We start from the raw sequence: 12474 nt of genomic DNA, 5'->3' as shown, positions 1-12474 counted from the left end.
CACTGCACTCCCATCTAGCCTGTGTGACAGAGTGAGACCCCGTCTCAAAGAAGAAAAAAAGCTGGTGCAGTGGCTCACACCTGTAACCCCAACACTTTAGAAGGCTGAGGCAGGTGGATCACTTGAAGTCAGGCGTTCAAGACCAGCCTGGCCAATATGGTGAAACTCCATCTCTACTAAAAATATAAAAATTAGCTGGGTGTGACACCAGGTGCCTGCAATCCCAGCTACTTGGGAAGCTGAGGCAAGAGAATGGCTTGAACCCAGAAGGTGGAGGTTGCAGCGAGCCGAGACCATGCCACTGCTCTGCTGCCTGGGTGACAGAGTGAGACTCCATCTCAAAAGGATGGTAGAGACTTTTCTGTTTCCTGGGCAAAAAGTCTCTCACTGGTGCTCACCCAAGCTGAGAACTAGAGAAACTGCAAAGAAAACAGTCCTGATTATATGCAAGCTTGCAAGGTGGAGCTAAAACTAATCCACTGGAAGGTGACAAGAAACAGCAAAAGGTATCATCCTTAATCCAAGCTGTACAGCAATTCACAATTCACAAGGGCTCTTCTGTACACAGCATTTAATAGGGAGGCGAGAGGGAACAACAAAGCAAAGGCAGAGTTGGGGCATCAGACCAGGGCAGGGCTGGAACTAGGGAGAAGCAACCAGTTAGCAGGCAGGCTACTACAAGCAGCAAATGGAGAGCCCTCTCACCCAGCCAACTCCAGGAGCTTCTCTGGTTCCTTGTGCTCTACCCTGAACCTTAGCCCAAGAGCCTGTTCCTCATCTCCAGCAAAGGACAGCAGGGCAGGACCTGAGTTGGTCTCTTCAGGGGCTGTCTTGAAGATGGCTGTTTTAGCAGAAATGGGGCTGCCTAAAGGTTTCTACAAGGCACCTTGCATGGACTTCAGGGGTTGTTGAACACATGCCCTGACATCCATGCACTGGAGACCTGTATTTAAACATGGGCTAGCTGCCCATCCTGGCATCTTTGGCTAATACTCTTACCCTGGGTGCCCCTATCTGAGAATGATACTTTGGGCTGTTGAAGATCCTGTCTGAGGAGCCTCACATGGGTTTCCTGGTTAAGTTGTAAAGTCACTCTGCCAAAGAGGTTATCACTGCAAAAGTCAGGACCTGGTGGGCTGGGCTCACCACACCCTTCCAGCTCTGACTGCCTGGTATAAATGTTCCTCTTGAGATGGATGTGTGTCAAGGTAACCACCGAGAGCACTGGGCTGTGGCTGGGGATAGGGCGGGCAGGATTTGCTCTTGGTCACACTGGAAGGATGCCCAGACCACACCCAAACACTGGAGCAGTTCTGGGATACAGTGTCTGAATCCTCAGGGGCCATTGCTGTCTTGGCCCTGACTGTGCAAGGGAATCACGAACACAGAGACGTCATCGTAGGACACCTGCCCTTCCCCTGTGAGACCGTCTTCCTTCCCCTGTGTGCTGTGTATCAGCATCTGGGCCAGCTTCAAGAACCTGTGAAGACCATCCTGCAGATAGACTTCAGGGGCAGGGCAAAGGGGTAAGGCCAGTCCTTAGAACTCACTGCATAAGGTTGGACACTGGGGACCCAAACATGCAGTCTGACTGTGGAGCAAGGAAGCAGCAAGCCTGGGTGGGCCACGGGCTGGACCACAGGAGTCTAGATCCAGGGATTTTTGGAACCCACAGTCTCCCCTCCTCCCCCAAGAAGCTTGAGACAGCCCTGATCCTGGCCAGCTGCCAGCTCATTGTCAGTGCTGTCTTCTCAGCTATAACTACTTGGGTTTGCTGCTGGCACCAACGCAGACAGGTCCAACCCAGGCAGGTCCCCAGCAGCTACAGTACCTGTGTGGGTCCTCTTGGTTCCCAGGGAGGAAGCTCCGCACCAGCCATGCCACCTGCTCGTTGGACAGGACATCCCAGAGTCCATCAGTCGCCATGACAACCACATCATCCTCCTGTAGCTCCAGCTGGTCCACATCCAGCACAGTCACCTACAAGTTAAGCCTGAGGATTCTGCATGCTCCCTTCCCTCCTCCCACCAGCCTCACTGTCTGCCTTTCTGCGCAGATGGAAGCTGGGTTGGATAGCATTGCCCCCTCACCTGTGGGACAGAGAGCAAGAAAGGCTTGAGCTGGATGTTTGTGTCCAGGACTCTGAGCTGATGGTCTCCCAAGCCCCGGGAGACAGCCAGTGTTCCTAGTAACCGAGCCTGAGGGAAAGTGAGGTGTGAGGTGACGGCAAACAGCTCCAGCAAATGCACAAGTACCAGGTCCTAGCACTGCAGAGCACACAGGGAGAGGTGGACTGTGGCCACCTTTGGAAGCCTTGGACTGAGAGAGAAAATTCCTGGTCTCAGAGCAAACCCCAGGGCACCAGCCACAGCTACCAGCAAGAGGCAAAGGAGCTCCCACCTCTGTAGGGAATAATGAAGAGGGATTCTTGCAGGGAGCCAGGCACTGACCTGCCTACCCTGTCCGTGGATCAGTGGGTACTTGAGATCCGATTTGTCCACACGTTTGTAGCTCCTACCAGGAGCAGAGCCAGCATAAACCCAAGCCCTGTGCCCCATCTCATCTTTCCCCAACTTAGGGCCCAGCTATCATACCCTCATGGTGCCCACCCTGCCAAGGTGGAGGGGGCTGCCCCAGGCCATACAGCTGGGCCCGGATCCCAGGGCTCTCCCTTCCCACCTGTCCCTCATCCCCACTCACCAGCCCCTCATGTGGTGATCCCTGAACAAAACCTTCTGTCCCAAGTCATCCCCCTTCAGCCGCCGAGGGAACTCCAGTCGGGTGAACTCACCAGCCAGAAGCTCAGGGTAGACAAAGGCCTGGGGTGTGGAGGCTGTGCTCAGGTCACACTCCCTCTAGTGGCCCTGGACCCAGGAGTTGGGGCTTCACAGCCTCCATGCTGCCAAGGGCACCTACCAGCTGCTGGATCCGCTGCCGCTCAGTCTCTGGGGTGAACTCGGAGCTCAGTGGCCGTATCTCATCTCTCCGCACCAAGATGGCCCTGGATGGGGTTGAAGAGAGGAAGGAGAAGTCTAGGAGGGGGCCTCTACCCTCACTAATATCCACCCTCCTACCAGTCCCTCCTCCAACCACCAGGACCCAGCTCTGCCCATCATGATCCCTTAAAGTCCTCCATGACTGCCTAAAACCTGCAAGGGTAGAAGCTTAGCTCTTTAGCAGGGCACTTGAGGTCCCTGCTCTCCCCAGCAGCCACTGTCCACCCTCACACTCCACACATGCCAAGTACATACTCAGTTCAGCCAGCCAATCCTTCCTACTATCTCTCCACTTCCAGCCACCTTTCATTGTCCCCATTGCTGCTTGTGCCCTCCCCACCCCACCCTTGCCCACCCTCCAAGGGGTGACTCACTCACCTGCTATCCCCAGCATTGGCCACGTACAGCTTTCCCTGAAGGGACACAGCCACCAGGGCTGTGCAGCCGCCCACCTGGCCTGAGGCCTCCAGCTCCCGCCCGATCACCTCATCCTGGGGCAAACCGAGGCCACCTTAGCTGCTGCCTGTTCTGCCACCATACTGCTTTGTCTCTCAATCCCCACCCTACCCTATAGTTCACTTCCACCAGGAGGCCTGACAGTCCCAGCCCAAAGTCCAGCCATGATCCCTGCAGTCAGAAGATCTAGACAAGGGAAGTGCTACTCAAAATAGGAAGAGAAACCAGCCCCTGCACCAAGGACCAACAGGGCATTCAATGAGATGATGCAGGTAAAAGTAAATGCTGGATAAAAGAGGGGTTATGCTGAGAGTGATGGCTGTTAGTAACAACCCAACCAACCCAATCTCATCCTTCCAATCTCTGTATACTGTGATGACCACGATATACAGAGATGCCATTCCTTGAGATCCCTAGGGACAAAATCTCAATTTCTTCTCCAGCCAAAAGCCACACACTCACACATTCCTGAAAGGCACTCTCCAATGCCCCGATCACCAAGTCTTCTGCCTTGATGCCCTTTTCCTCCACAAACTGGGGGTCACTGGGGCAGATGCAGCGACCGCTGAGGTGCATGGGGGGCCGAGTGGCTACCAAGCCCTCTACAACAGCCTCCAGCTGCCGGCGCAAGCAGGAATGCAGGGTGTTGGCAGCCAAGATGGCTGCTGCAGGACCTCCATGCCCATCAAACAGTGCCCAGTAATGGCCCGTCAGGAACTGCACAGGAAAGGCTCAGTGTCAGGCTCTGACAACTTCCCCAGCTGTCCGTCTGACCCAACCAGAACTAGGACGTGGGGCAGCAGGCCAAGAACCTCAGCTTGCACGTTCTGGCCCCAGACTGTAGGAGGGATTCAGGCCAAGAACTCAGGCTACACTCACTTCCTCTGGACACAGGGTCAGCCACTCTTCTTCAGCCCCAAACTCACATCTCCGGATGCACAGCTTCCCACAGGCGGCTTGATCCTCATTGAATTCAGATTTCTCTGCATTGATAATCCTGAGGCCGAGAAATTGTCAGCGGCCCTCCAGGGACACACCTATGTCCCTATGGGCACAGGGACCCGAGCCAGCACAGGGAGAGGACCCCTCCCTCTGGGGCAACAGCTCCCCAGTGCTGTCCCTAACACACACTTAGACAACCAAGATGTAGGCTTCCTAACTTCAGTGGCTCCATAATTAAGATGAAAGTCAGGGCCCAACTCCTCTGGAGCCTACCTGCGGACCCAGGGCTAGAAGGTAAGGGTGGGCTGCCCTTCCTGTTCCCTGACCTGTCACAGCCCAAAGCCCTGTCCCATGCAGTACAGGTCATACCCAGGTTAAGATGGTGGAGGTGGGGGGCGGGGGAATCCCAAAGCCCCACATGCTGGAACTCTACCGAGTCTCCGGGCCTCAACTTGGAAGCCCCTGGGCTGCAGGTCCTTCCTGATCTCTTGTCATCTCTGAGGGGTAGGTCGGAATCCCAAGGGAAACCCTGGGTCGGGATGTTGGGGAAGTTATCAGGGTTCAGAGATGAGGATAAGAAGGGGCTGTCCACAGGTGGTGGAGCTGTCACTCACTCAGCTCCTCCCGCTTTCTAGGCCGGCACTGGACCCGAGGCGGGCTCAGGCCGGGGCCGGGCCAGGGGTCGGGAGGGGCACTCACTCGGCGTAGCCTGCGTTCCAAGGCAGCGCGCGTCCTCGCGCGGGGCTGCGCACGGGCCGGGAATCTGGGCGGCGCGAAGCTTCTGCCGCGCCGGGGCTGGAGCAGGAGCCGCGCAGGAAGCGGGGCCGCTGATAGGGGACTGGGCTGGCACGCGGCCCTGGCGGTCGCGGCGCGGGGAGCGGCTCCCCAGGCAGGAAGCGGCGCCGGAACCAGCCGACGGACATGGCGCGGCGGCAGGGGGCTGCCCGCGGAGCGCGGGGCGCGAGGGCTGGGCCGCCCGCGGGAGGAGGAAGCGGGCCGGGGGCGGGGCCGGGGCGGGGCTGGGGGCGCGCGGGCGGGAGGCGACGTCCCCCAGCCCCGACCTCCGTCCCGGAGCGCGTGCGCGGCTGGCTTGCTCAGCCGGGGCTCCACCCTCAACCCTCGCGACCGCTCGAGAAATCCCACGCCGGCATCAGCCCCATTTGATAGGCAGGAAAACCGAGGCCCGGAGAGGAGAAGTCGCCTGCCCGGCGTCCCACAGTTCACCCACGCGTAGGTCACCGGCGGTTGAGAGGAAAAGTCCCCCACACCCCGCGGGCCAGCGTCGCGCAGAGCTTCGGGCCTCCTTCTGCTGGGCGAGGACCTGACGAAGGGGAAGATGGGGACAGGATGTGGTGGGAGGTGTCAGACGCGCACCTTGAGTAAGTGTCTTTGAGCACAGGGTTCTTCAGGCCGCCTCCAACCCTCTCCACCCCGGCCTGCCACCCTCCACCCCAGACGGGCTTAGTGGTCACCCTGGCTTTCCCCATCCTGAGAAGCTGCTACCACCCTCGAGGACCCTCTTCCAAATGGCTGTCCCTGCAATCAAGATGCCCTCTCGGAATAGACAGCCAGATCCTCACTGGACAGTGAATCACGGACAAGAGAAATCTTTGTGTGTATAAAGGGGAATCCGTGGTCCCCCAAAGGCTCCAGCTGGTCCGGGTTCAGACCTGGGACGGAGGGAAGTGAAAGATGAAGAACCCATCTTGCGGTCTCTCAGTCACTGGCTAGCTGTCACGGGGCGGGGGGGGGTCAGCAGCAGTGTCCCCTTCACATCTACGAGTTAACAGAGCGCTTCCTCACCCATCTGTCACTTAAGTCCAACTCCCCGTGCAAGAGTGTTACTTTGGTCGGAACCGTGACTCACACCTGTAATCCCAGCACTTTGGGAGGTGGAGGCTGGCAGCTCACCTGAGGTCAGGAGTTCGAGACCAGTCTGGCCAACATGGTGAAACTCCGTCTCTACTGAAAATACAAAAATTAGCCTGGCACAGTAGTGTGCACCTGTAATCCCAGCTACTTGGGAGGCTGAGGCACAAGAATTGCTTGAACCCAGGAGGTAGAGGTTGCAGTGAGCCGAGATCAACCCACTGCCCTCCAACCTGGGTAATACAGCGAGACTCAGTCTCAAAAGAAAAAAAAAAAAAAAAGTGTCACTTCACATGGAGGATTCTGAGGCCCACAGAGGGGAAGTCTTGGACACCCAGGGCTGTGCTATTTCCATTATGATAATGCAGCTGACTCAATCCTCACCCCCAGGACACTTCTCTTCCCCTTTCCTCCTCCAGGAAGCCAGGGCTTGCCAACTGATTACAACCTCTGATTACAGGCATGAGCCATCCACAGCCCAGTGCCTCCATATGAGCTACGTGAGGAGTCCACCTTCACCTCCACTCCCTAGCCCAGGCAGATGCTCAGTAGGCCCCATTTCCTCCCAGCAGCTAGCCCTGCCCCAGTGGGAGTTCCTCCGGCCCAAGAAGGAAGATTCTTAGGGCAGGGAGCTGTGCCCCACACCCACTCCCTCCAATGACTCAGTTCCAGAGCAGCCTGGGGGCTGATTGACTGAACCCACAGTGTGTGCTGGGCCCACACTGGGCACAGGAGCACAGTGCTAATGGAGACAAGCCAGGCCTGTGCCCACCAAGCCCCCTGCAGTGAGGGTAGCAGTTCTGGTGGATGCTGCTTCATCCAGCTGGCAAGGGGATGGGGTGACATTAGAGAAGTTTCCCAAAGGACCTCTGAGCTGAGAACTGTCACTGGGACAGAACAGAAATGTGCCAGGGTGGGGCAGGCCCAATTCAGTCTGTGGGGCCACTTCCACACCCTCGCCAGTATGCGTCAGAGGATTTTAAAGTCTACAATTGGAAGAAACAAAGTGCACGCACGCTATTCCCCAACCCACCTCTGGGTGGGGGAAAGTCTTGTCCTAAAGTATTTTCACAGAAGGTCTAGACAACCAGATGTCATAGGCAGTCTGTTGCCCAGCTTAGCCATTTTCTGTTTCAGAGCCATGTGGAGCCCCATGGCAATCCCATCCTCTCTGTTCCAAGGTGGTCTGAGTGTTCCTTCAGTGTTACCAGGCTCTTCTGGCTTCCGGGGATCCTGAGTACCTCAGTCGTGCCTGGATCTTAAGCCTATGTCTCTTGGTTTATTCCCTCATTTTGCCAAAGTGCATCCTCCAACAACTTTCCAAGACAGGATGACTGGGAGGTACTTTCCTGAGAGATATTACTTATCTATCTTTTTCTGTGAATGGTCAATTTGCATCCTTTGCCCTACTTTCTACTGGACCATTGGTCTTTTTCTTTCTGACTTATGAGGGCTCTTTATATATTAGAGAAATCCGCTCTTTATTTTGAAGTGAGTTACAAGGTATGCTGTTTGTAACAAGTTACAGTTTGTTATTTGTGTTTTGGCTGTGATGGTGGCTTTTTCCATACAGACTTTATCTTTAATGCAAATGGATTATTGATCTTTTTATAAAGGAAAATAAAAATTTCAGGACCCCCAAATTTGTTATGCCAAAAGGAGAGTTGGCCGGGCGTGGTGGTGCACTCTGGTAATCCCTGCACTTTAGGAGGCCGAGACAGGCAGATCATGAGGTCAAGAGATTGAGACCATCCTGGCCAACATGGTGAAACCCTGTCTCTACTAAAAATACAAAAAATTAGCTGGGAGTGGTAGCCAGCACCTGTAGTCCCAGATACTCGAGAGGCTGAGACAGGTGAATGGCTGGAGCCTGGGAGGCAGAGGTTGCAATGAGCCAAGATTGTGCCACTGCACTCCAGCCTGGCAACAGAGCAACACTGTCTCAAAAATAAAATAATAATAAAGGGAGAGTTAAATTTGGAGACTAAATCACTCAACACTGGCATTTCTTTTTTTTTTTTTTTTTTTTTTTTTTTTGTGATAGCTTTTTTTTTTTTTCCCTGGGCTGGAGTGCAGTGGCCTGATCTCTGCTCACTGCAACCTGTGCCTCCTGGGTTCAAGCGATTCTCCTGCCTCAGCCTCCCGAGTAGCTAGGATTACAGGTGCCTGCTACCACACCCGGCTAATTTTTGTATTTTTAGTGGACACGGGATTTCAACATATTGGTCAGGCTGGTCTTGAACTCCTGACCTGAGGTGATCCACCCACCTCAGCCTCCCAAAGTACTGGGATTACAGGTGTGAGCCATGAGTCTTTTCCTCCACTGGCCTTTTTTTTTTTTAATTTTTTTTTTTAATTCTGGCAACACCTCATTCTAAGCTGTAAAACTAACATTCTCCAACACTGTTTCTTTTCCCAAATGGATACCTGTTACCTTGCAACTTTGTGTCAAAACATTCTGCATTAGCCAGATCCCCAGAAAAATGCAAAAAGCCTCATGCATCTCCAGATGACTGCCCTTACAAATTGCTCATCAGTAAATCTTTTGCCAGCCCCTAAACCTTTCAGGAAGTATATCCTCCCATAAAACAAGGACATGTCAATTGCAACTTTAGGTCTGGAACCTAACCCTACCTCCTAAAACCAAAGTCTGTTAAATTTCACAGTGACAATGTCAGTTACAAGTTTATGGGCCCAGGTGCAGAACAAGGATAGGATGAGATCAATTATTCCTCCGTCTACCCCGAGGCCTCTGCAAAATTCCCTCTTCCTTTACTCCCTGTTCTTCAAGTGTTCGCCCTATCTTCCGTATACCCTAGATTTACCGGACAGTAATTAACAGTCTCACAAAAACATAATCATTTTCCTCACTGCCTTCTCCACTTTAAAGAAATGTACAAATATTGAGCCTCCTGAAAACTTTTTGGGAGAGCACAGGCCACAGACATTTCTGTGATTTGTGTTGCTTTCCTGGGCACGCTCAAGCACTGGCTCAATAAATTTCGATTGATTGAAGCTCTTGCCTCTGTCTCTTATTGGGGTTAAGATTTTCTCTTTTCGGCCGGGCGCGGTGGCTCAAGCCTGTAATCCCAGCACTTTGGGAGGCCGAGGCGGGTGGATCACGAGGTCAAGAGATCGAGACCATCCTGGTCAACATGGTGAAACCCCGTCTCTACTAAAAATACAAAAAAGTAGCTGGGCATGGTGGTGCGTGCCTGTAATCCCAGCTACTGAGGAGGCTGAGGCAGGAGAATTGCCTGAACCCAGGAGGCGGAGGTTGCGGTGAGCCGAGATCGCGCCATTGCACTCTAGCCTGGGTAACAAGAGTGAAACTCCGTCTCAAAAAAAAAAAAAAAAAGATTTTCTCTCTTTTCTATAGCCTAATTTAGGAAGTGAAAGGTTTTCTTTTACGGTTTCTGTGTTTGGTGACACAGAAATTTCCTCCACTCCAAGATTCTACAACCTGTTCCCTTTGTTTCTTCAGTATTTTTAAATTTTTTTAGAGAGTGTCTCATTCTGGGCCGGGCGCGGTGGCTGAAGCCTGTAATCCCAGCACTGTGGGAGGCCGAGGCGGGTGGATCACAAGGTCAAGAGATCGAGACCATCCTGGTCAACACGGTGAAACCCCGTCTCTACTAAAAATACAAAAAATTAGCTGGGCATGGTGACGCGTGCCTGTAATCCCAGCTACTCAGGAGGCTGAGGCAGGAGAATTGCCTGAACCCGGGAGGCGGAGGTTGCGGTGAGCCGAGATCGTGCCATTGCACTCCAGCCTGGGTAACAAGAGCGAAACTCCGTCTCAAAAAAAAAAAAAAAAAAAAAGTGTCTCATTTTGTAACCCAAACTGGAATGCAGTGGTGTGATCACGGCTCATTGCAGCCCTGAACTCTGGGGCTCAGATGATCCTCCTGCCTTACAGTCCCAAGTAGCTGGGACTACAGACATGTGTGACTGTGCCTGGCTAACACATATCTATCTATAGATATGTATATGTAGAGATGGGGTCTTGCCTTGTTGACTAGGCTGATCTTACATTCCTGGCTTCAAGCAGTCCTCCTGCCTCAGCCTCCCGAGTAGCTGGGACTACAGGTGTGCATCACCATGCCTGACTAATTTTAAAAGATTTTTTTTTGTAGGGATGGAGTCTCACCATGTTGTTGCCCAGGCTGGTCTCAAACTTCAAGGCTCAAGAGATCCTTCCACCCTGGCCTCTCAAAGTGTTGGGATTACAGGCATGAGCCACTGCACCTGCCCCCCAACTCTCAAATAAAGAAAACTATGATTCTTGGGCACACTCACTACCATGTGACCTTGATCAAATCACTTCACCTCTCCAAACCTCAGTCTTTATCGCTAAGATGGAAACAGTAACACCTACTCCAGGGGCTGTCATGAGGATTAAATAAATATGCCCAGTAGGTAGTAAGTATACAACACAAAGCCTGTAATCGTTCATTCATACATTTGCTTATTAATTTATTTTTGAGATGGAGTCTTGCTCTGTCACCCAGGCTGGAGTGCGGTGGTACAATCTCAGCTCATTGCAGCCTCTGCCTCTTGGGTTCCAGCAATTCTCCTCTCCTGCCTCAGCCTCCTGGGTAGCTGGTATTACAGGCAGAAGCCACCATGCCCAGCTAATTTTTGTATTTTTAGTAAAGACAGGTTTTCACCATGTTGGCCAGGCTGGTCTTGAACTCCTGACCTCAGATGATCCACCCACCTTTGGCCTCCCAAAGTGCTGGGATTACAGGCATGAGCCACCATGCCCGGCCTACATTTGCTTATTTTGCAATTATTGGCCATCTGACAATGTTGGGTACTGTTTTAGGCACTGGGGATACAGCACGGGCAGACACCTAACTATTGGTGGAGGGAAGACAATAAACAAATATGTAAAGGTATGTGCCAGGTAGTGACAAAAGCAGAGAATGGTCCATGGAGAGGGTCAGCCAGGGAGAACACGCCGTACCCTGCTTTGTCACAGTTCATCCTGTGAGGGATATTTTTACAGGGCACATGACCTTATTTTTCTTTACTCTTGGTTAATTCCTGTTTCTAGGAGGTCAAGGCTCTAGTGGTTCTGTGGAATCACCAGCTGCTCCTGTGGATGTGGCTTAGTTTGAGCTGATGTAACCAGTAGCTCTGTGTTGCTGGCACCATTTGGCTGTGGCAGGGCTCAGCGTGGGAGGCCTTGCCTGTGAACTGTTCTAGAAGGCAAGCTGCAGGGCTGCACAGCACTCCATTTTCCATTGTGAGTGCTGGGGGGACCGTGGTTAGCAGACGACACAGACCCAGTCTTCAGGGTGAGCACAGGAAGATGAATGAGAAAACCCTTCAATTCTGTGTATGCTGGGCTCTCCAGGGATGAGAAACTCAGGGGAGGGCACAAAGGAGGCCTCAATACAGGCCAGTAAGGGTGGGTAGCAAAATAGTAAATAGAGCTGAAGCTGGGGCCTGATGCCAGGTAGGCCACATACTTCATCATCACATCTCAGCAACCCCAGCCCAGCAACCCCAGCCCAAAAAGTCTTCCCTCCTTTCCAGTCTTCCCAGCCAAAGTCCCTGGACTAGCTGATTGGACCAACCGGAGTCAGATGCTCATCCCTGACTCATCACAGTGGCCTGGAAGATGCCATATGTTGACTGGTTGGTAGCAGCAGGCAGATACTAGTACCATTAAGGCGAGGCTGCTGGATATAGACACAGAAAGTCATTAGGACATGGGAAATTCTCAGACTCATCAGGCTCTGGCCCCTTTCAACCCTCTGGACCTTTGCACATGCAGTGCCCTCTTCTCAGAAAACTTCTGGCTAGGACTAGTGGCTCACACCTGTAATCCCAGCACTTTGGGAGGTCATAGGCAGGAGGATCGCTTGATTGCTCCAGACCAGCCTGGGCCACATAGGGAGACCCTCTTTTTTAATAATAAAATTTTTTTTAAAAAGAAAACTTTTCGGCCGGGCAGGTGGCTCACGCCTGTAATCCCAGCACTTTGGGAGGCCGAGGCGGGCAGATCACCTGAGGTCGGGAGGTCCAGACCAGCCTGACCAACATGGAGAAACTCGGTCTCTACTAAAAATACAAAATTAGCTGGGCGTCGTGGCACATGCCTGTAATCCCAGTTACTCCGGAGGCTGAGGCAGGAGAATAGCTTGAACCCAGGAGGCGGAGGCTGCGGTGAGCTGAGATCGCGCCATTGCACTCCAGCCTG

At 53.1% G+C, this 12474-nt stretch overlaps 1 protein-coding gene across 6 annotated transcripts; it reads right to left on the bottom strand.

The window, feature by feature from the left end:
- Positions 1 to 529: 529 nt before the first annotated feature.
- PPM1M (protein phosphatase, Mg2+/Mn2+ dependent 1M) lies at positions 530 to 6141 on the bottom strand. 6 transcript variants are annotated; one of them, XM_032290080.1, is made up of 10 exons: positions 5990 to 6141; positions 5009 to 5715; positions 4379 to 4449; positions 3375 to 3487; positions 2917 to 3001; positions 2701 to 2819; positions 2451 to 2514; positions 2091 to 2198; positions 1832 to 1980; positions 530 to 1480 (listed from the first exon to the last, which is right to left on the bottom strand). In XM_032290080.1, exons 1-10 carry the CDS (start codon positions 6097 to 6099, stop codon positions 1336 to 1338), a joined length of 1671 nt encoding a protein of 556 aa, XP_032145971.1. In that variant the 5' UTR covers positions 6100 to 6141; the 3' UTR covers positions 530 to 1335. The 6 variants fall into 6 exon arrangements, with proteins under 6 accessions (XP_032145971.1, XP_032145972.1, XP_032145973.1 ...); XM_032290081.1 differs by lacking the exon at positions 5990 to 6141 and adding an exon at positions 3915 to 4169 and having other exon boundaries at positions 4332 to 4449; positions 5094 to 5430; XM_032290082.1 differs by lacking the exon at positions 5990 to 6141 and adding an exon at positions 3915 to 4169 and having other exon boundaries at positions 5094 to 5225.
- Between the last annotated feature and the right edge of the window lie 6333 nt (positions 6142 to 12474).

Source organism: Sapajus apella, unplaced genomic scaffold (genome assembly GCF_009761245.1).
Source record: "Sapajus apella isolate SASKATOON/1434 unplaced genomic scaffold, GSC_monkey_1.0 scaffold23, whole genome shotgun sequence".
In the NCBI taxonomy this organism is placed as follows: domain Eukaryota; kingdom Metazoa; phylum Chordata; class Mammalia; order Primates; family Cebidae; genus Sapajus; species Sapajus apella.
The sequence above is the reverse complement of the archived record's forward strand: the minus strand, read 5'-3'. Positions and strand labels throughout refer to the sequence as shown.